Here is a 22110-nt window from a genome sequence, read left to right on the forward strand (position 1 = left end):
GGTGAAATCCATATTTACCAATAAAAATCTAATCCTTCCAGTCTAGTTATGGCCCCTTACCCAGTGGACACATATCCACACTGTACATACGGGCACCACTTTTCACATTAATTAATGGCTTCAGCAGAGATTCTTAGGGTTACTAAGGTCACAGACACTGAACTCATCCCTAACTGTGGCCTTTCTAGAAAAGGATTTCCACACACCAGCAGGATGGAGCGGAGAGTCTTGGACTGCCACTACCTGTGCTGTGCTCCAAGTCTGTACATGAACAAATGATTTCACAGTCTAACAGGGTCAATTCAGCACCATGCACAAGCACTAAATTAATATAACTAAAATAAAATAGGGACAAAATGAGGGCTCTAGATTAAAAACATTTGACTGCAGATGAAAGTTGGATGGTCAATTTTTTTAGTGGCAGGATTAGACCACACTGCTCTCTGGTTTGGTGAAAAGACTCAAGTCATGTGGTGGCAAACAATAATTATTGCTTAATGAAATCTAGGTGTTAAGATGCTTAGTACTTTTAAAAGTATAGCACTCTGGAAGAAAACGAACTCCACTCTCAGGTTGGAAGCAACAAAATCAGAGACAGTTTTATTCGAGCAATACAGTTGGCAGAGAGCATCTCTGCCTCAGTTTCTCCAAAGTACAAGCCAAATCACAAAAACGTTTATACCTCTTTGTGATGTACAGAAATTAAAAACATCTACATTTTATTTAGGCTATTTACTATCTATTCCAGTATTTTCTCACTTTCTCTTCTCAAAACATCGTTATCTCAAGGCTAGGTCACACGGACTATATTCTGCTGTTTCCCACTCGCTTCTGACGTGAGCCCTGCTTCTACAGGTCTCACAATATTAGGCTAAGACTTAGCTCAACAGTTGTTCTGTCTCTGACACTTATATGGCTGCCCTTAAACCCTCTCTTTCTTTCCCTGCTTCCACATCACGGATCTCCCAATTCAACTCTCTTTGAAAGTAGTACTAGCTTTCAAGGAAATGTGTGTATTTTCTGTAACGTAGGATGGAGTTATGTAAATCTCATCAAGTGCCTCAGTCACTACATTACAGCAATTTACTGTAAATACTTGTATAGCGGTGTGGTTATCTTGAATTTTGCATATGGTCTTTAGGTCCATACAGTGCTGTAAGCAGCGTTACAAGTGGGTGCAGTTTCACTGACATTCTAAAAGTTGTTTTGATAAAATGATTTTAATACAGTTGGAGAAACCAACTCTGAATTTGTCCCACCATCTTTATATTCCATTAAGGGAGATTTTGGAAGTGAATTATATTTAAAGTCTACTTTCACAGACTATGAAGCAATGCAATTAGAACTTCCAGGCCTTTTGATAGTTAAAGGAAAAGCTCCACTTTTAATGGCACTCTAGTAGTTTGAAAGATTGGAATAGCATCAACTAACAGTTATGGTGAACACTGATCACAAAAGTGTTTTAATTTAATATCTCAATAAATTATCAGAAAAAGTATTCAACTGAAGACAAAACACCATAGAAAGGAACTACGTGGTAGCTGAGTACAAAAAAAAAAAATAATCTATTTGGAATATAAGAGTTCATATGCTTTGGCTCTTAAGGTAGTCACTAAAAGAAAATTTGCCAGATCCACATTTGGATAATAAACAACAGCTTAAGTTTTCAGCTCCAATCAAAGGAAAACAGATTTGAGAAACACATATGGTGGTAATCTGCATTCCCAACTTAACTTTTAAGCTTATGTTTAAAAAACGTTTTTCTGTTTTTTATATATAGCAATTTAGGTAAATGTCTCAAGGTGGCTTGAAATGTACATTAATCTGCTATGAAGAAAAACCAACAACCCAGTAGTACACTTTAGTCAGAGGATAATCACCATTATAATTTAAGCAAAACATTTTCTGTAACTGACTCAAAATCAGCTAGATGATTCTAGAGATCATGGAATATTACATAATTAGAGAACAACACTCACTCCAAAGGAGGAGTGGCTTTTTCCGCCTCACTCCAGTTTAAAGCAGCTGAACAAATTCAGAATTTTATTTTTTGTTGAAGTTATGCTAGTTATACTTCTGCATCACATAACAGAAAGTTGTATCTCCCACTACAACAGTGTTAGCATGAAAGAAATGTGCTGAACAGAATAAAAACAAAAAGGAGTTAATCTCTGGAATTGTTTTGATTTGACAAAGAGGAAGTAAACCAAACAAACCTCTTCCCTTTCATCAACAACAGTTACTGTATCAAAAACAACATCTGATAGTTCAGTTACAAGTATCCACTGACAGTATAATAATTTGACACATAATAAAACCAACTTCTTTTTAATCATAAATTAAAGGACAAATTAAATATGCATATCATTGAATGACTTTGTTAACCTACTGCATATCCAGGTCTACCTGTCCTGACCCATGTTGCTGAAACTTTGCAACAATCAATAACCTGCTTATTCTTTGGTTCCCTGGTAACATATTATGACATCACAAGTTTTACACAACACACCTTTTCGTTTGCTCCTCTTTAATTGTGCTCAAGAAAATGACTGGTTAGAGCAGTGGTCTCCAACCTTTTTACTCACAAGATTACGTTTTTAAGTGCAACACAGGATCTATCCTGCTCCTTCCCTGAGGCCCCGCCCCTTCCTGCTCACTCCCTCTCCCCCACCCTCACTCACTTCCACTGGGCTGGGGCAGGGGACTGGGGTTCGGGAGGGGATGCAGGCTCTGGAGTGTCGGAGGGGGCTCCAGGCTGAGCCTGGAGCAGGAGGTTGTGGTGCAGGAGGTGGTGAGGGGTGCAAGCTCTGGAAGCGAGTTTGCGTGCAGGAGGGGGCTCTGGGAGGGGGCTCAGGGGGTTGGGGTGCTGGCTCCAGGAGGAGGCTCAGGGCTGGGGTGCGGGTTCTCGCTGGATGGCACTTACCCTGGGCGGCTCCCAGTTGGTGGCGCAGCGGGGCTAAGGCAGGCTCTCTGCCTTTCCCGGTCCCATGCTGTTCCTGGAAGTGGGTAACATGCCCCTGGGGGGGCCCATATGGCTCCGCACACTGCTCCTGCCTGCAAGCACTGCCCCCACAGCTCCCATTGGCCAGGAATAGGGCACTGTGGCCAATGGGAGCTGCGGAGGCAATGCTTGCAGGCAGGAGCAGTGCGCAGAGACCCCTGCCTCCCCAAGGGGCGGCAGGGGTGTTCTGGCTGCTTCTGGGAGTGGTGTGGGATCGGGGCAGGCAAGGAGCCTGCCTTAGTCCCGTTGCGCTGCTGGACTTTTAGTGGCCAGAGATCATGATCAGCTGGCAGAGGCTCTAGATTTAACCAGTCGATCATGGTCTACAGGTTGGTGGCCACTAGGTTAGAGTAAATTATAAGGGTATATATTTTTCATTTATAAAGTGCACTATGCAAGAATTCCAAGGCAGTATACTCTTCAGGAGGAATTACAAATCTTATCCAAAACAATATTAAAAATGAAAGAATGAAAGGTTTGTTTTTATATAATATTGACATAATAATACAGATAATATAACTTTTAGAACAAAGTAGATAAAAGTTCACATATATACAATGCAGGCCTTTACAGTTAAGCATCAACATTTTAAAATCAAGGCACAGACAAATCTGAAGTCAATAACCCTCTGTAAGGTGGTCAAAAAATAAGCTTCAGTTACTTAAGCAAAGAGGTGACTTGTTTGTGCTGTCTGTGAAAAAGTTTTTGATTAATGTGTCCAAATAAAATGGTTTCCTCATTTAAACAGATAAAATAAGCAAAACAAACCAACACAGCGCTGTGAAATGGTGCTGCATTCTGCACACTTAAATCACTTCTTGAGCTCCTTAAATTCTCATATTCCTATTTTCTAAAATTCTGCTCACGAATGACTTCTATCAGATTTCTAACACACAGAAGTGAATTCTGCCAATCCAACATAAGAAATGGATGTTAAAGCGTCTGCTTCTAAACTTTGTTGAACAGAGAAGAAACCAAAGATCTGGCTAATGCGAAAAGATTGCTAAACGCAAACCCCAAAACCAGTGCAGAAGTATCAGTAGTTTTTAAAAAGTCTCAAGATTCCATTGAGTGTATCTTTCAGGTTCAAAAGACTCACGGGGGGAGAGCACTTTGGACTGGTAAATCTGAAGATCAGAAAAATCTGTCTCTCATGAAAAGTAACTAATGATCTAATTCGGATGACAGATGAAAAACAGACCTTGAACAACAGAATCAAATATTTAACTACCCATCTGATAACGTAATTCAGAGTAACTGTTGCGGAGTAGGATTTGTTTAAAAAAATACAACAACTTACCTTAATTGTTTTGAATAGTTTTGTTCAATCTCTATCCTTTCTTTTACAAACTTTGCATATCTCTCCAAGAAGTCAATGCCCCACTGTGTATGCTTGTCTAAGTTATCAAATTGATCCTTTAAAACAAAACAAAGAAATTCAATTAGCTACACAAAGTTAAAAAAAAAAATCAGAAAAAATCAATCAATCAATTTCATTTAGTTATGAAGTTGTGGTCTTTGATATTTAGATAACAACTCACTATAATGGGGATAATAAAGCCAGTCCTATGCATATCACAACCCTCATATGCCAGAATATTAGTAAGCTAAAATCACATGTGCAAACATACCTTTGGCTCTTCATGTAAAAGCACCTGTACTCATATTTTAAAATTACTCACGGTTGATTTTTTTCATAAAAGGTAATGACCATTAATATTTGTACTACTTTAAAAATAAACAATCCTTTTCCTAAATCAAGGAAGGTTTCCAATACAACACTGAACATATAAGTGGAGACAAGCGTTCTGTAACTGGTTAACAGACTATTCAAGTACAATTTATTTCCAAAAGATTTTTTAGTAATTTTAAAATTCCTCAACACAGACCCTAGGTATGGTTTCTAGGCATACAAAAAAGTATTTACATCCTTAAGATCACCCAATGACAGAAAACATACTTAAGTGATACTATACAACAAAGGTTGATACACAGATAGTCCAAGTCATCAGCAAATGCTCACTCCATGATAGGTGCTGGTGACAGTCTCCAGACAGAGCAAAACTAGTCCTCAAAATGAAGAGGGCTATGACAAACTGGCAACAGAAACTGGATTTTAAAAAAGCAGATTTCTTTAGAAATGATCAAAAACCCTGTCATATTGCTACCTTCAAAGTTGAGTTTTCACTATTAGAGGTGACAGATCAACAGGTTGAGCAAACATTCATTCAGGGTGAAGAAGGAATCCAAAAACAAAAAGGGGAAACTTGAATGAAATATCTAAAAAAAAAAAAAAAAAATGAAGATGCAGTTCAGTAAACCACACCACACCGCACACAGTCATATTTTTATATTAAAAATTTAAACTATGCCATGCTGAAGAGAAGTCCAGGATTTCTGTTTTAAGATGACAATATTTATTGTAAATTCTGACTATACTTAGCACACCTCCTCATGAACAATTGCTCAATAATCTAAAAAAACATGAGCAAATGTAAAAACAAATATAAGTTATCATACAGTGTGGCTCACAGAAACTGTGCCCAGATACACTTGATAGTTAAATAATACAGCTATAAAGTAAAATTAAAAATTAATACCAGAGAAAGAAAGTGATGAGGTATAGGCAAGGCTAATTGTGTTGCCTTTAGATATTTAAAGTTTGCATAATAGAACATTACTTTCTTCATTATCTTAAGTTATGCACCACCACATGCCTGGCAACCCTGTCTTAAGTATTGCACCTTAACTTAATGAGTCATACCACCCTTTCCTACTAACAACTTTAGTCTTCTTATTCCAATGCACACTACAGTGATTTGAAGTTCCATCAAGGAATGCTGTTAGTAAAAATATACAATCATTTAGAATATATAAGATCAAACAACATTTTATCAGCTTTGACAAACGTAAGGAAGAAATTCAGAATTAAGATTGCTCTCAAATCTCATCTCAACCTGTTGGGTTTAGGGCACTGAAGCATAGATTAAATATATCACACACATCTAATTTGTGCCATAATGGTGATTTAAAGACAGTGTTGGCCTTCACTCTAAATTTCTTTGAAGTCAGACCCTGAACATTGTTTAAACAGGGTTTTTTGGGAAGCATTAAAATATCATATGTAAGCATAAATTATAACTTTCTCAGAAGCTCTGCTCTTTTATATTCTGCTCTTGTTTTCGTAATTACTTTGACAATATTAGCCTTGCATCCAAATGAAGTCCCAATAAGGTGTTTTTGATAGGGAGCCAATGGTCAGAGCCATTAAAAAAAGACTTCCTTCAGTGAACAGCAAAACAATTCCTTGCTGTCCTAGTTTCAGCTGCTTACTCCACTGCTTTGATTTGCTGCCAAGGTTTAACTTAATATTCTGGAACACCAAACTGTTAATATTTTAGAACACATAACCACAGAGAATATATTTCCAATATTACAGGTTCAAATAAAAAACAAATTATTTGAAAGATCTGTTAATGAAAGTTACTTATTTACCACTGACATATACAAAGGTGAACCTGTATAAGTAATATACATCTCTCCTTCTACCATTAACAAAAGGATCACTCCTCCTCCCTGAAAAGCTTTCCTTTCTTTACTTCATCTTCCTCCATCTCACTCTAGAAGCTGCAGGTTCTGAGCGAGGACAGCTAGGGATAGGAGATCTTGCTTTTGGTTCCATGAGAAGAATAATTTGGCTGCTGGAAAGAGAGGTTACTCACCATGTGCAGTAACTGGAATTGATCAGAGATTTTTGGTAGAGGTGCCCATTCAGCCTACATATGCAAGACAAAGGCTATATGGGGCTGCTCAGGAAAACCACCCTCACTTCCTTCTCCACTGCAAAGTCCCACAAGGGCAACTTCAAAGCAGAGAAGGAGGAGGATGGGTAGCGAAGCACCCACAGGGGGACACATCTCAAAGAATTCAAGTTATTGCAGAAGGTTAGTAAACTCTCCTTCTTCAAGTAAAGTTCCTGTGGGTATGCCACTTCAGGTGACTCCTGAGCAGTACCCTGCTCAGGAGGTAGGAGGTTGAGAGCAGAGTCCAAGAGAAAAGAGAGAACTGAGTTGCCTACAGCAGCATCTGATCTTGCCACAGACACTAGGATGTAATGATTAGAAAAGGTACGAATAGAGGACCAAGTTGCCGCTCTACAGATGTCTGCAATTGGTACATCCTTAAGTAAGTACATAGTGCTATTAAAGAATGTGCTATTACTCTCAAAGGGGGTTGGACTTCAGCTCTGTTATAACATGTCTTAATATAACCACAGATCCACTTTAACAGCCTCTGTTTTGAGGTTACCAAACCCTTGTTTCTGCCCGCAATGGATACAAATAATCTAGGACATTTTCTAAATGGTTTGGTCCTGTTTTGCTAGAAGACCAATGCCATCCTGACATCTAGAGTACGGAATATGGCTTCTTGACTAGTCCAATTCAGTCTGGAGAAGAAAACCGGAGATGAATGGTTTGATTAATGTGGAATTCTGAGGACACTGTAGGTAACAATCTTGGATGACCCCGTACCAACACTTTAGCTTTGTTGAATACTGTAAATGGGGGATCCACCATTAAAGCCCACAATTCTCATTCCCTTTGTGCACAAGAGATCACTATCAGAAAGGCTTTCTTCATAAAGAAATCTAACAAGCACATAGCTAGTGGTTCAAACAGATGCTTCAGAAAGGGAATTAAGGACTAGGTTCAGGTCTCAGCTACGAGTAGGTCTCTGATTTCTGAGGAAACATTCAACAAATATCTTAGGAATCATGCTGTAGTTGGGTGAATGAAGAGTGAAAAACCCCCTATGAGTGTATGAAAGGCTGTTATTGGTGTTAAATGAACCCTAATGGAATTCACAGAAACATCCAGTGTTTTCAATTCTAACAGATAATCTAATATCCTAGGAAGAGGAGAGTGAGTTGGAGAAATCTGATGACTGTTATACCGAAGCAATTTCTGGAGGTAAGTATTTCTTGTAGATGGTTTATAAAACTTGTACCTCTGAGGAACAAGATATCTCTGTTCCCAAGAACCATTGAGGAATAAATGCTTGGAACCTCAGAATCTGCAGTTGGAGTAAAGCGTTTGACCAACACCTTGAGTCAGTAGGTGAGGACTGATCGGAAGCTTCCAGGAAAGACGAGAGGTGAGTCTCATTAGATAGGGATACCAGACTTGTCTAGCCACACTGGTGCAATCAGTACAACTCTGGCTCAATCTTGTTTGATCTTGTTGAGAATCTTTAACAGTAACCATGTCAGTGGAGATGCACAGAGAAGTCTTTTCATCATCACAGAGATGAGAAATGTGTCTCCTAGAGATAGGGGATCGAGACCCCCTCCTTCCCCTAGAACAATACCTGATGCATTTTGAGTTGGTTGCTGTGGCAAACGTACTGATCTCCAGGAATTCCCAAGCTAAGAACATCGTGTGGAGGACTCTGGAGTTTAGCTCCCATTCATAATTTAGAAATAAATGTCCGTTGAGGTCATCTGCCATGGTGTACTGAATACCTGGTAGGTAAGAATCTGAGATGACTATTTGCTTGGCTATGCACCAATTCCAGAGTTTTATCACTTCAGCCTAGAGAGATGAGGAACATCCTCCTCTCTGATGGTTGATATAATACACACATGCCACACTGTCTGTCATGATCTTTACTGACTTTGATCTGATTAGAGGTGGAAAGTGTAGAAAGCAATTCTGACAGTTCTCAATTCAAAAGATTTATGTGTAGAAGCTGCTCTTGTAGCAACCATTTGCCTTGCACCGTAAGAGGTCCCAGATGTGTCCCCCAACTCAAAGCAAAGCATCTGATATTTTCACTGTGGTAGGGGGAAATCTGAATGAAGGAAACATCTTTGCATGTCTTTGTGAGGTCCTTCTACCTACTGAGTGCAGAACCCACTGGGGAACAGAGTAACCTGCCTAGATTGTGTCTGCTTGGTTTTTAAACTGTTCAAAGCCATCCCTGTAGACTTTGAAGATTTAACCTGGCATGGTACACTACAAAGACACAAGCTGATATGTCCCAGATCGAAGGCAATCTTTACCATCACTTAAGGACTTTTCTGAATCCTTGAGATGAGATATGCTAGTGCAAGAAATCTGGAGGAAAGGAGGTATCTGTTGAGTCCGCAAAGACCTTGAGATCATTAAAGGGGATATCTTCAATGGTACTCTGAACCTCTCCCTGAAAGCCCAACATCTGCAGCCAAGGTGCTCTTCTCATTACCACTGCAGTGTATATAGACCATGCTGCAGAATCTGCCATGTCTAAGGAGGCCTGAAGTGATGTCCTTGCTAGAAACTGGCCCACCTGAATATTAAATTGGTCACAATGTTCCTCTGGCCGATGCTTAATAAAGGAATTAAATTTGTTATAATTAAGTAGTTGTAAAAAGAAAAAAGAAAAGGAGTACTTGTGGCACCTTAGAGACTAACCAGTTTATTTGAGCATGAGCTTTCGTGAGCTACAGCTCACTTCATCGGATGCATAGCATATCGTGGAAACTGCAGAAGACATTATATACACACAGAGACCATGAAACAAAACTTCCTCCCACCCCACTGTCCTGCTGGTAACAGCTTATCTAAAGTGATCATCAGGGAGGGCCATTTCCAGCACAAATCCAGGTTTTCTCACCCTTTCCCCCCCCCCCCCCCCACAGACACACATACAAACTCACTCTCCTGCTGGTAATAGCCCATCCCTCTTTGAAACCTCTCTTTATAATGCGCATGATAATCAAGGTGGGTCATTTCCAGCACTAATCCAGGTTTTCTCACCACCACCCCCCCCCCCACACACACACCATGAGCACCTGATGGTTTGCTAATTTGAGGTGTGGCTGATGCGTAAGATCTGTGGCCAAAAACATTGAGTCTCTTATGGTCTTTACTGTATGGGGCAGACTTTGAGCTATGTTGCTTGTCTTGTTCATTAATGGCTTCCACTACTAGGATGTTCAGAGCTGGGTGAGAAATAGAAACTCCAATTCTCTGTCCAGAACCTAATACTTTTTAATCCAGGCCCTTGAAGGTAGGCAGTGTTGTAGCTGGGGTTTGCCAGAGAAGTCTAAGCAGGCTCCATAACAGCTTCATTCACTGGAAAGGCAATTCTCAGAGATGACGATGTGTGTCAAATATCTAGGAGTTTGAAGCAGGACTCCGGAACCTCCTTTAAGGGATTCTCAAGTATGTCAGCAATTCACTCCATCAGTTCCTGAAAATGTCTGAAGTCATCTAACATAAAAGGGGGTGGAAGCATGCCAGCTTCATCAGTTGATAAGGAGAAAATATTTGTAAGAGGTGTCACCTCCTTATCTACCTTGCTTCTTACTCCTCAAAGGTCTCTTCCTCTGGCATAGGTGGTGACAGCGGGGAATGAAGAGAATGGGCCCTTCTCTGTTCCCTCAAGAGTCGAGGAAAGACCTCATAGCAAATTGTTGGCAACTGAATGCCCACAGATCCCAGTGAGGCCACTGATGGGGGCCAAATGGCAAAAGTGGAGGCATTCATCTGTGTTCCTGCGATGTGGGTATCATTTGAGGTCTACCCTCCTGCAAATCAGTGTAGGAAGGAGAGCAATGTGTCCTAGAATAGACACGGCAACCCTATACTGAAATCCAAGATGGGGGAGAGCTGCAAAGTAGACAAGGGCAAATATATTTATCTAGGTGATAAAGGGATTGGTGATTGAGAGGATCTTGATGCTGAGAAATGCCTGGCACTCATTAATAGGGGAGACTGGCTCCAAAGAGTTTAGGATACCCGAACTCTTGCAGTATCGATGGTAACAAAGACTGGCCTGGGAGAGGATCTGTGGAGGATGGCTTCAGAACTGATGTAGTTGGCCCTGAACGCTTGGCCTGTGTGCGAGTCAGCTCAGATTTTCTCAGTACCGCAGGAGGCCTCGCAGTCTTTGGTACCATTGACTTTTGTGATACGGTACCAAGTGTTGTTCAGGGATGGACTTATAGCTCTTTTCAACCATGTCTCTGCCAGTCTGGGTCCAAGCACCTGAACTCTGTGAGTCTGTCTTAGACTGACCCTTTTTCTTTGTCTTTGCAATACCATCATCACTCAAACGCTGCATGGAGCTCTCTGTGGGACTGGAGGTCTCCATAGCCTTCTAGTGTGCTGGTGACAAGATCTTTTCGGGAGATTTATTCCTTACCTCCTTCTGTTTAGAGGCAGATGAAGATAAGGTCTACAGTACGGTACATGTACTCGGTGCAGAGTACTGCCTACCTCTAGTGGCTCTGGTGTCTGAGATCTTGTTGTGGATGGGGCACTAGCGGTCCAGGGAGGTCTATGTATAGAGGTGTCCTCCACCCCTGGATCTGAAGCAGGACATAAAGCTTGCTCCATCATTAAGAGTTTAAACTTGATCTCCTGAATCAGTGAAAAGCATATTTATGACCTAAGGACTGAATGGGAAACAAATGAAAGTGATCCTTCAATAATGGAAACGTCTAAGCAACATTAACTATAGGTGTTTACATGCACTACCTATAATACAAAGGCACTGCGCTTAAGCACAAGCTTAAGTTTAAGAATATCAGCAGTCTCACTGAAGTCCACAGGGCTATTCACATGCTTCAAGTTAAGCATGTGCTTATGCACTTTGCTGGACCAGGGCCTGAAACCCTAGTTTAGCAAGTCAGTAGCCTGCCCTTATAGATATAATCAATAGAAGTAGTATGCGCCGCTCCTTTTATAGGGAGATAACTTCACAAAGATTGTTTGTTTCGTGTCTTAATATGTTGGAAGAATTCATGTTAACTACGGAGTGGAATATCTGGTTGTTGGAAAGACTGAAGATTAAAATAAAGGTTTCTGAAAAATTAAGTATCCTTTGAAGGACAGATTGAGACTCAGCAAAAATAGATGCCTCAAAACAGAACTGCCTTTTTTTTTTTTAAATCCACAAAAGACATCTCATGTTTAGATTAAAAAAATACAATAAACTCCTACTTACAATAAAACTATGTAATCAAGGATAAAAACTGGACACATTCAATGTATGCATTTCATTCTCTCCAAACACTGTACATACTGTAGAACATTCTGCTCTCAATGACTACCAGATAAAAGAAAATATGTTAAATGAATACATCTGTTCTGCAGCATAGGATAAGAATAATAATAAAAATTAAAATTAGCCTAAGTTTGGTTAAGAAAATAACATTTTCTCTTTATAGCTCAGTAGGGAAAAGACCCCAATCAGCAAGTAAATGAAGGCCATGAGAATAGTAAGTAGTGTTACTTTTAGTATGGGAAGGATGCATGGCTCCCAAAGTAACTAATAAAGTAAAAAAGAGCTGCGGTAACAAGACAAAGGGAAATTGTCTCAAAAGAAACAGCCGCAAACCTTCCCACTGTTCTGCTGTACAAGCAAGGGGGTGGGGAGAATAAGAGAAGGCCTTGTAGGAAGGAAAGAAGCAAGGAGAAACTGCTGCAAACTAGGTTTTTGCTAAAGCTAGCAAATTAGCTGAAGTCAGTTATTGGCAATGACATCACTTGTTTGTTAAAGGGTATAAAAAGTAAACTCCTAAAGGGGTTCATTGCTAATACCTGCCTGACCAAGTTGGAGATGACTAATATGGGTCTCAGCACCCCTAGATTTAGCCTATTAGTAAGTAACTGATCGCATGCTTATAAATATTGTTAATGTATTGGATGTAGAAACTGCTTATTGTTAGGCCGTTGGACTTGTTTAGAGCAACTGCATAAAATACCATTTGGCCTTTGGATTTAAAAGAGGAATTTATGGTTAAATTAGTGTTTGGTGTTTTCCCATATCAATATTAATAATTTTAAATATTATTATTAATTCCAACATGCAGTTTGTTTTTTTATAATTCTATATACAACAAGGAATCTACCCTGAAGGGAACAGGAGTGCTGCAGATAGTGTGCTCATCCCCTAGGAGGGACAAGGGGCCTTATGTTTCTTAGCAGTCGTACAGAGATGAACAAGCAACAGCCAAGGAAGTTTCATTCAGTCAGCAAGCAGAAGGAGGATGACAACAACACAAAACTTCTAAGGTAGAGAGGGATTCAGTTTGGACGTGGAAATCAGCCTGATATTCATATTTTTAGCAAGATTGGTTGCAGGTTTCACCCCAGTCCCTCCATTGCTCCCACAAGACACATAACCAGAGGAACTGTTCCTCACTGCTGCAAAGGTAGCCACATTATGGGATGAGACACAAGACAGCTTTGAGTTGTGCCAGGAAGACAACAAAGGCAAAAATCCCTATCACCACCTGATAGGGAATGCTTAGATACCAACTTTCTTGCCAGTACTAAAAGCTCTCCTAACCACCTAATTTGGAAATTTAACATACTGTTTACTGATGTTTATATCAGTTTTGAATTGGTTTATCTGTGTGAAACAGTCTATTCTGAACATAAGCAGGCTGTGCAACACAGGGGACAAAGTTAACTGAGTAAATGTGGTCTGGTGTGTAAAATTACAATTAATTTTAAGTCTGGAACTTTTAGCAAAAAACATTAAATATTTAGATATACAAGTATTTCTTTTCTGGAAAGTGTGGAAGTTATATTAGCTAATAAAGATTGACACAAGATAATGAACAAAATGTCTGTCCACTACCTTAGCAGAAACGATTTTCCCACTGACCTCTCAAGACAAATATACATGAGGTACACTGTATAATTAGGGCTGTTTGTCTACATGCTATTAAATAAATGACAAAACAATAGCTCCCAATTTAACGAAACACTGTTCTTAACAGCCAAACGTGTAAGTCTGTTGAAGAATTTTTAATTAGCACTGTATCTGACATTCTATTAATGGGTTGCAGATATCAGTTGATGGATGGGCCTAGTGGATATTACACTGCCCACTCACCAACTGGAATCCAGTTCAAAGCTTGAGAGTCATAAATGAAATAAGTCTGCCATTCCACAAAGGTCCATAATGAGTCAGTGTAGATTATTCAACAGGATGTATTTTAACTGTAGTTCGGGAATAACATAATTGTTACTGGGAACGAGGCGTGTAAAAATTCAAGTAGTTTAGATATCTCATTCCAAAATTCTCAGAATATTGGGGATTTTATTCATTTATATGTACCTGCCTTCTCAAATGTAAATTAGTTACCAAACAAAGTAACCAAATGAAAACAGTGAATTCCAAGTCAAGATGGGTAGAATATTATCCACATTAACAAACCAAACCTTTAACTTCAGAGTAGCGGTTTATTGAAACTAAACTATTGACACTTACTTGGTAAATATTTTTCTTTAAAGTAAAAAGCAAAAAAAATCAGTTTAGAACAAACAATTGTAGACTGCACCAGAGATAGGCTGCACCAAAGGTGATGCAGACTACACAACAGATCTCACATTCCAGCCTTCCAAATCTCAAATGACTTTTTTCCAAGATTGGTTTTAAAAGATCTAATTTGGAATGCCTCACTTACTTATTTTAAGGAAAAAGAAAAAGGAGTACTTGTGGCACCTTAGAGACTAACCAACTTATTTGAGCATAAGCTTTCGTGAGCTAAAGCTCACTTCATCGGATGCATACTGTGGAAAGTGTAGAAGATCTTTTATACACACAAAGCATGAAAAAATACCTCCCCCCACCCCACTCTCCTGCTGGCAATAGCTTATCTAAAGTGATCACTCTCCTTACAATGCGTATGATGATCAAGTTGGGCCATTTCCAGCACAAATCCAGGTCTCCCCCCCCAAACACACACACACACACACACACACAAACCCACTCTCCTGCTGGTAATAGCTTATCTAAAGTGACCACTCTCCTTACAATGTGTATGATAATCAAGGTGGGCCATTTCCAGCACAAATCCAGGGTTTAACAAGAACGTCTGAGACACTAAACTTTCTAAAAGGACACTAAACTTTCTAAACTACTACATGCCACAAGGGGCCACAGCAATGGTTCCCTCAACCCACCCAGCAATATTGTTAACCTATCCAACTATACTCTCAGCCCAGCAGAAGCAGCTGTCCTGTCTCGGGGCCTCTCCACCCCCACGAACATCATACAGTTCTGTGGTGACCTAGAATCCTATTTTCGACATCTTCGACTCAAGGAATATTTCCAACATACCTCTGAACAACATACTAATCCACAGAGACCTCCCTACCAACACTACAAAAAGAAGGATTCTCGGTGGACTCCTCCTGAAGGTCGAAACAGCAGACTGGACTTCTACATAGAGTGCTTCTGCCGACGTGCACGGGCTGAAATTGTGGAAAAGCAGCATCACTTGCCCCATAACCTCAGCCGTGCAGAACACAATGCCATCCACAGCTTCAGAAACAACTCTGACATCATAATCAAAAAGGCTGACAAAGGAGGTGCTGTTGTCATCATGAATAGGTCGGAATATGAACAAGAGGCTGCTCGGCAGCTCTCCAACACCACTTTGTACAAGCCATTACCCTCTGAGCCCACTGAGAGTTACCAAAAGAAACTACAGCATTTGCTCAAGAAACTCCCTGAAAAAGCACAAGATCAAATCCGCACAGACACACCCCTGGAACCCCAGCCTGGGATATTCTATCTACTACCCAAGATCCATAAACCTGGAAACCCTGGGCGCCCCATCATCTCAGGCATTGGCACCCTGACAGCAGGATTGTCTGGCTATGTAGACTCCCTCCTCAGGCCCTACGCTACCAGCGCTCCCAGCTACCTTCGAGACACCACTGACTTCCTGAGGAAACTACAATCCATCGGTGATCTTCCTGATAACACCATCCTGGCCACTATGGATGTAGAAGCCCTCTACACCAACATTCCACACAAAGATGGACTACAAGCCGTCAAGAACACTATCCCCGATAATGTCACGGCTAACCTGGTGGCTGAACTTTGTGACTGTGTCCTTCCCATAACTATTTTACATTTGGGAACAATGTATACCTTCAGATCAGCGGCACTGCTATGGGTACCCGCATGGCCCCACAGTATGCCAACATTTTTATGGCTGACTTAGAACAACGCTTCCTCAGCTCTCGTCCCCTAACGCCCCTACTCTACTTGCGCTATATTGATGACATCTTCATCATCTGGACCCATGGAAAAGAAGCCCTTGAGGAATTCCACCATGATTTCAACAATTTCCATCCCACCATCAACCTCAGCCTGGTCCAGTCCACACAAGAGATCCACTTCCTGGACACTACAGTGCTAATAAACGATGGTCACATAAACACCACCCTATACCGGAAACCTACTGACCGCTATTCCTACCTACATGCCTCCAGCTTTCACCCTGACCACACCACACGATCCATCGTCTACAGCCAAGCTCTGCGATACAACCGCATTTGCTCCAACCCCTCAGACAGAGACAAACACCTACAAGATCTCTATCAAGCATTCTTACAACTACAATACCCACCTGCGGAAGTGAAGAAACAGATTGATAGAGCCAGAAGAGTTCCCAGAAGTCACCCTCTATAGGACAGGCCTAACAAAGAAAATAACAGAACGCCACTAGCCGTCACCTTCAGCCCCCAACTAAAACCCCTCCAACGCATTATTAAGGATCTACAACCTATCCTGAAGGATGACCCAACACTCTCACAAATCTTGGGAGACAGGTCAGTCCTTGCCTACAGACAGCCCCCCAACCTGAAGCAAATACTCACCAGCAACCACATACCACACAACAGAACCACTAAGCCAGGAACCTATCCTTGCAACAAAGCCCGTTGCCAACTGTGCCCACATCTATTCAGGGGACACCATCACAGGGCCTAATAACATCAGCCACACTATCAGAGGCTCGTTCACCTGCACATCCACCAATGTGATATATGCCATCATGTGCCAGCAATGCCCCTCTGCCATGTACATTGGTCAAACTGGACAGTCTCTACGTAAAAGAATAAACGGACACAAATCAGATGTCAAGAATTATAACATTCATAAACCAGTCGGAGAACACTTCAGTTTCTCTGGTCACGCGATTACAGACATGAAAGTTGTGATATTACAACAAAAAAACTTCAAATCCAGACTCCAGCGAGAAACTGTTGAATTGGAATTCATTTGCAATTTTGATACAATTAACTTAGGCTTGAATAGAGACTGGGAGTGGCTAAGTCATTATGCAAGGTAACCTATTTCCCCTTGTTTTTTTCCTACCCCCCCCCCCCCCGACGTTCTTGTTAAACCCTGGATTTGTGCTGGAAATGGCCCAACTTGATTATCATACACATTGTAAGGAGAGTGATCACTTTAGATAAGCTATTACCAGCAGGAGAGTGGGGTGGGAGGAGGTATTTTTTCATGCTTTGTGTGTATATAAAAAGATCTTATACACTTTCCACAGTATGCATCCGATGAAGTGAGCTGTAGCTCACGAAAGCTAATGCTCAAATAAATTGGTTAGTCTCTAAGGTGCCACAAGTACTCCTTTTCTATTTGCGAATACAGACTAACACGGCTGTTACTCTGAAACCTACAAATCTTTATTCACTTGAAGGTTCTGCTTACAGGACTATTCACCTGCAATTACTCCATGGAGACTACCATAGAAGTTTGGGCCCTAAGTTATTTTCAGCACTGACATGACACCATTAAAATAAACAGATATTAATGTTGGGTGCGTCACATGTGGAATTTTAAAGATGAATGTATTACAATAGCATTCAATGAACAGCAAAAAAGTGTCTAAGAAATCAGAGACACTAACCCCCCCTCCCCCACCGACGTTCTTGTTAAACCCTGGATTTGTGCTGGAAATGGCCCACCTTGATTATCATACACATTGTAAGGAGAGTGGTCACTTTAGATAAGCTTTTACCAGCAGGAGAGTGGGTTTGTGTGTGTGGGGGGGGGGGGGGGGTGAGAAAACCTGGATTTGTGCCGGAAATGGCCCAACTTGATTATCATACACATTGTAAGGAGAGTGATCACTTTAGATAAGCTATTGCCAGCAGGAGAGTGGGGTGGGGGGAGGTATTTTTTCATGCTTTGTGTGTATAAAAGATCTTCTACACTTTCCACAGTATGCATCCGATGAAGTGAGTTTTAGCTCACGAAAGCATATGCTCAAATAAATTGGTTAGTCTCTAAGGTGCCACAAGTACTCCTTTTCTTTTTGCGAATACAGACTAACACGGCTGTTACTCTGAAACCTGTCATTATTTGAAGGAGTGGCCATGGGCTGCATCACTGAAGATGTCTAGGGCAGAAATATCAAAGTACCGCTCAAGATGTGAGCGGCAGAGTCCCCACTGCTGATCTGATATTCTACCAGAGGAAAGAGAACATTTCCTAACCCGAATTCAGCTTCTGCTCTCCCTTTTTTCTATATTGGAGCCTCAGATTGAGTCCTAGTTTTCTGCAACACCAGCCTTGAAAGCCAATCAAGAGAAACGGAAAGAGGGTCTCCGTGGGGTCCAGTGGCAAATGCCACAGCATAAGCATAAGGTCTTCCCTTTTCCTGGAGCTATCACCATACCTGGTGATGCACCCTATACCTGCTAGCCAGTGAATAACAGAAGTGCAGAGAGCTACATCAGGTCAAACCACAGGTTCTTGTGTTATTTCAGTATTTGCAGTCACTTCTACTCTAGCTATAAACAGGGACTTGTGTACTCTACATTAGTGGCACCAAATTCCGTAGCAGCAACACCTATATTCTGTGGTAACATTTATATGTTCTGTGACCAAAAAATATAGTTCATTCCCATCCCCCAACCCCATAAGAACACATACAGAGCCTCTGGCTCAGAGCTGAAAATGCTCATAGACAAAGTCGGCTGCTGATTGTGTTCTAGCATCGTTATTTTCAAGGATGGGTTTTTATTATACTCTTCAGGCAGCCAGAACCAAAGTCCACACAATGATGTTCAAGAAATTCATTTCAGAGCCTCCTTATACGTTCTATATGCCAGGGAAGGGAGGAGTTTATAGCCAGCTTCAAAAATTTACCTCCCTGGCTCCCCAGTCCTCAGTTGCTGCACTGTTTATAGATTTCACCAGCCAGAAGGGACTATTATGATCATCTAGTCTAGGGGTTCTCAAACTAGGGGTTGGGACCCCTCAGGGGGTCATGAAGTATTACATGGGGGTTTGCGAACTGTCAGCCTGGTCCACCCCAAGCCCCGCTTTGCCTCCAACATTTATAATGGTGTTAAGTATGTTAAAAATGTTTTTAATTTATAAGGGGGGTTGCATACAGAGGCTTGCTATGTGAAAGGGGTCACCAGTACAAAAGTTTGAGAACCACTGATCTAGTCTGACCTTCTGCATAACAAGGCCATAGAACTTCTCCAATAATTTCTGCATAAAGCCCGTTTGAGCTATAGCATATGTTTTAGAAAAACATTAGTCTTGATTCAAAGACTTCAAATGATGGCAAATCCACCAAATTCTGAGGTAAACTGTTTCAGTGGTTAATTATCCTCCTCATTAAATATCTGCACCTTATTTCTAGTCTGAATTTGTCTAGTTTCCATTTCCAACTACTGGATTTCATTATGCTTTTTTATTTTTTTATGAAATTAAAGAGCCATCCACTATCATAAATCTCTTCTCTGTAGGTATTTGTAGATCATGATCAAGCAACCTCTTAATCCTCTCTTGGATAAACTATATAGATTGACAGGTTTCAGAGTAACAGCCGTGTTAGTCTGTATTCGCAAAAAGAAAAGGAGTACTTGTGGCACCTTAGAGACTAACCAATTTATTGGAGCATAAGCTTTCGGGAGCTACAGCTCACTTCATCGGATGCATACTGTGGAAAATACAGAAGATGTTTGTTTTTACACACACAAATCATGAAAAAATGGGTGTTTATCACTACAAAAGGTTTTCTCTCCCCCTACCCCACTCTCCTGCTGGTAATAGCTTATGTAAAGTGATCACTCTCCTTACAATTGTACACATTGTAAGGAGAGTGATCACTTTACATAAGCTATTACCAACAGGAGAGTGGGCTTGTTTGGGGGCGGGGGGGGGGGGGAGTATAGGGGCGGGGGGGAGAAAACCTGGATTTGTGCTGGAAATGGCCCACCTTGATTATCATAGACATTGTAAGGAGAGTGATCACTTTACATAAGCTATTACCAGCAAGAGAGTGGGGTGGGGGGAGAGAAAACCTTTTGTAGTGATAAACACCCATTTTTTCATGATTTGTGTGTATAAAAACAAACATCTTCTGTATTTTCCACAGTATGCATCCGATGAAGTGAGCTGTAGCTCACGAAAGCTCATGCTCAAATAAATTGGTTAGTCTCTAAGGTGCCACAAGTACTCTTTTTCTTTTTATATAGATTGAGTTTCTTAAGTCTCTCACTATAAAGGCATGTTTTCCAGACCACAAATCATTCTTGGAGCTATTTTCTGAACTCTTTCCAAGTTTTTGACAGTTTTTTTTGAAACAGGGACATCAGAAATGGGCATAGTACTCCAGCAAAGGTCTCACTAATGTATACAATTTCAATACAAATTCAAAATGATCTGGACAAACTGGAGAAATGGTCTGAGATAAATAAGATGAAATTCAATAAGGACAAATGCGAAGTACTCTATTTAGGAAGAAATAATCAGTTACATGTATACAAAATGGAAAATGACTGCCTAGGAAGGAGTACTGCAGAAAGAGATCTGGGGTTCACATAGCGGACCACAAGCTAAATATGAGTCAACAGTGTAACACTGTTGCAAAAAAAGCAAACATAATTCTGGGATGCATTAGCAGGAGTATTGTAAGCAAGACACGAGAAGTAATTCTTGTGCTCTACTCCACGCTGATTAGGCCTCAACTGGATTATTGTGTCCAGTTCTAGGCACCACATTTCAGGAAGGATGTGGACAAATTGGAGAGAGTCCAGAGAAGAGTGACAAAAATGATTAAAGGTCTAGAAAACATGACCTTTGAAGGAAGGTTGAAAAAAATTGGATTTGTTTAGTCTGGAAAAGAGAAGACTCAAAGGGAACGTGATAACAGTTTTCAAGTATGTAAAAGGTTGTTACAAGGAGGAGGGAGACAATTTGTTTTTCTTAACGTCTGAGGATAGGAAAAGAAGCAATGGGCTTAAATTGCAGCAAGGGAAGTTTAGGTTGGACATAAGGAAAAACTTCTTAACTGTCAGGGTGGTGAAGCACTGGAATAAATTGCCTAGGGAGGTTGTGGAATCTCCCTCATTGAGGATTTTTAAGAGCAGGTTAGACAAATACTTGTCAGGAATGGTCTAGATAATACTTAGTCCTGCCATGAGTGCAGGGGACTGGACTAGATGACCTCTCGAGGTCCCTTCCAGTCCTATGATTCTATAATTCCACATCCCTAGTCCTACTTGACATTCCCCTATTTATATACCCAAGAATTACATTTGTCTTCTTTATTATACCATCACACTGGGAGTTCATGTTCAGTTAGTTACCTGCCGTGACTGCTACTCTTTTTCAGTATCACTGCATTTCAGGATACAGCCGCCACTCTTCTATGTTTTTTAATCCCAGATGTATAACCTGGTATTTGGCTGTTTTACAAACACATATTGTTCAAGAGCCCACTTTACCAACTGAACCAGGTCAGTCTGTATAGCTGACTTGTCCCCATCATTATTTACCAGTCCACCAACATTTGGAATCACCTGCAAATTTTCCAGTAATTATTTTATACTTTCTTTCAAAAGAAAAAAATTGGACAAAGAACAGATCCCCGTGGGACCCCACTTGAAATACCCTCACTGACTGACAATTCTCCATGTACAATTTCTGCAATCTATCAGTTAACCAGTTTTAAAATCCATTTAATAAGGGCTATATTCATATTGTATAGTGCTAATTTTCTTATTTTAATCCAGTTGTCATACTGGACAAAGTCAAATGACAGAAATGTAGGGCTGGAAAGGACTTCAAGAGGTCATCTAGGCCAGTCCCTGAGCTGAGGTAAGACCAAGTACAAGTAGGCCATCCTGACAGGTGTTTGTTTGTCTAACCTGTTCTTAAAAATCTTCAATGACGGAGATTCAAAAACCTCCCTTGGAAGCCTATTTCAGTGATAATAGTTAGAGAGTTTTTCCTATGATCTAACTTAAATCTCCCTTGCTGCAGATTGAGCCCATTGC

The 22110-nt window shown here is 40.7% G+C and overlaps 1 protein-coding gene across 5 annotated transcripts in view; it reads right to left on the reverse strand.

The window, feature by feature from the left end:
• FNBP1L (formin binding protein 1 like) overlaps positions 1–22110 on the reverse strand; it is a 101236-nt gene that overhangs the window by 36988 nt on the left and 42138 nt on the right. For all 5 annotated transcript variants that reach the window (XM_074961308.1, XM_074961307.1, XM_074961310.1 and 2 more), the window contains exon 2: positions 4302–4417. In XM_074961308.1, the coding sequence (XP_074817409.1) occupies positions 4302–4417 (116 nt within the window). The remainder of the gene's footprint in view (positions 1–4301; positions 4418–22110) is intronic.

This window comes from Natator depressus, chromosome 8 (assembly GCF_965152275.1).
Source record: "Natator depressus isolate rNatDep1 chromosome 8, rNatDep2.hap1, whole genome shotgun sequence".
Lineage (NCBI taxonomy): Eukaryota > Metazoa > Chordata > Testudines > Cheloniidae > Natator > Natator depressus.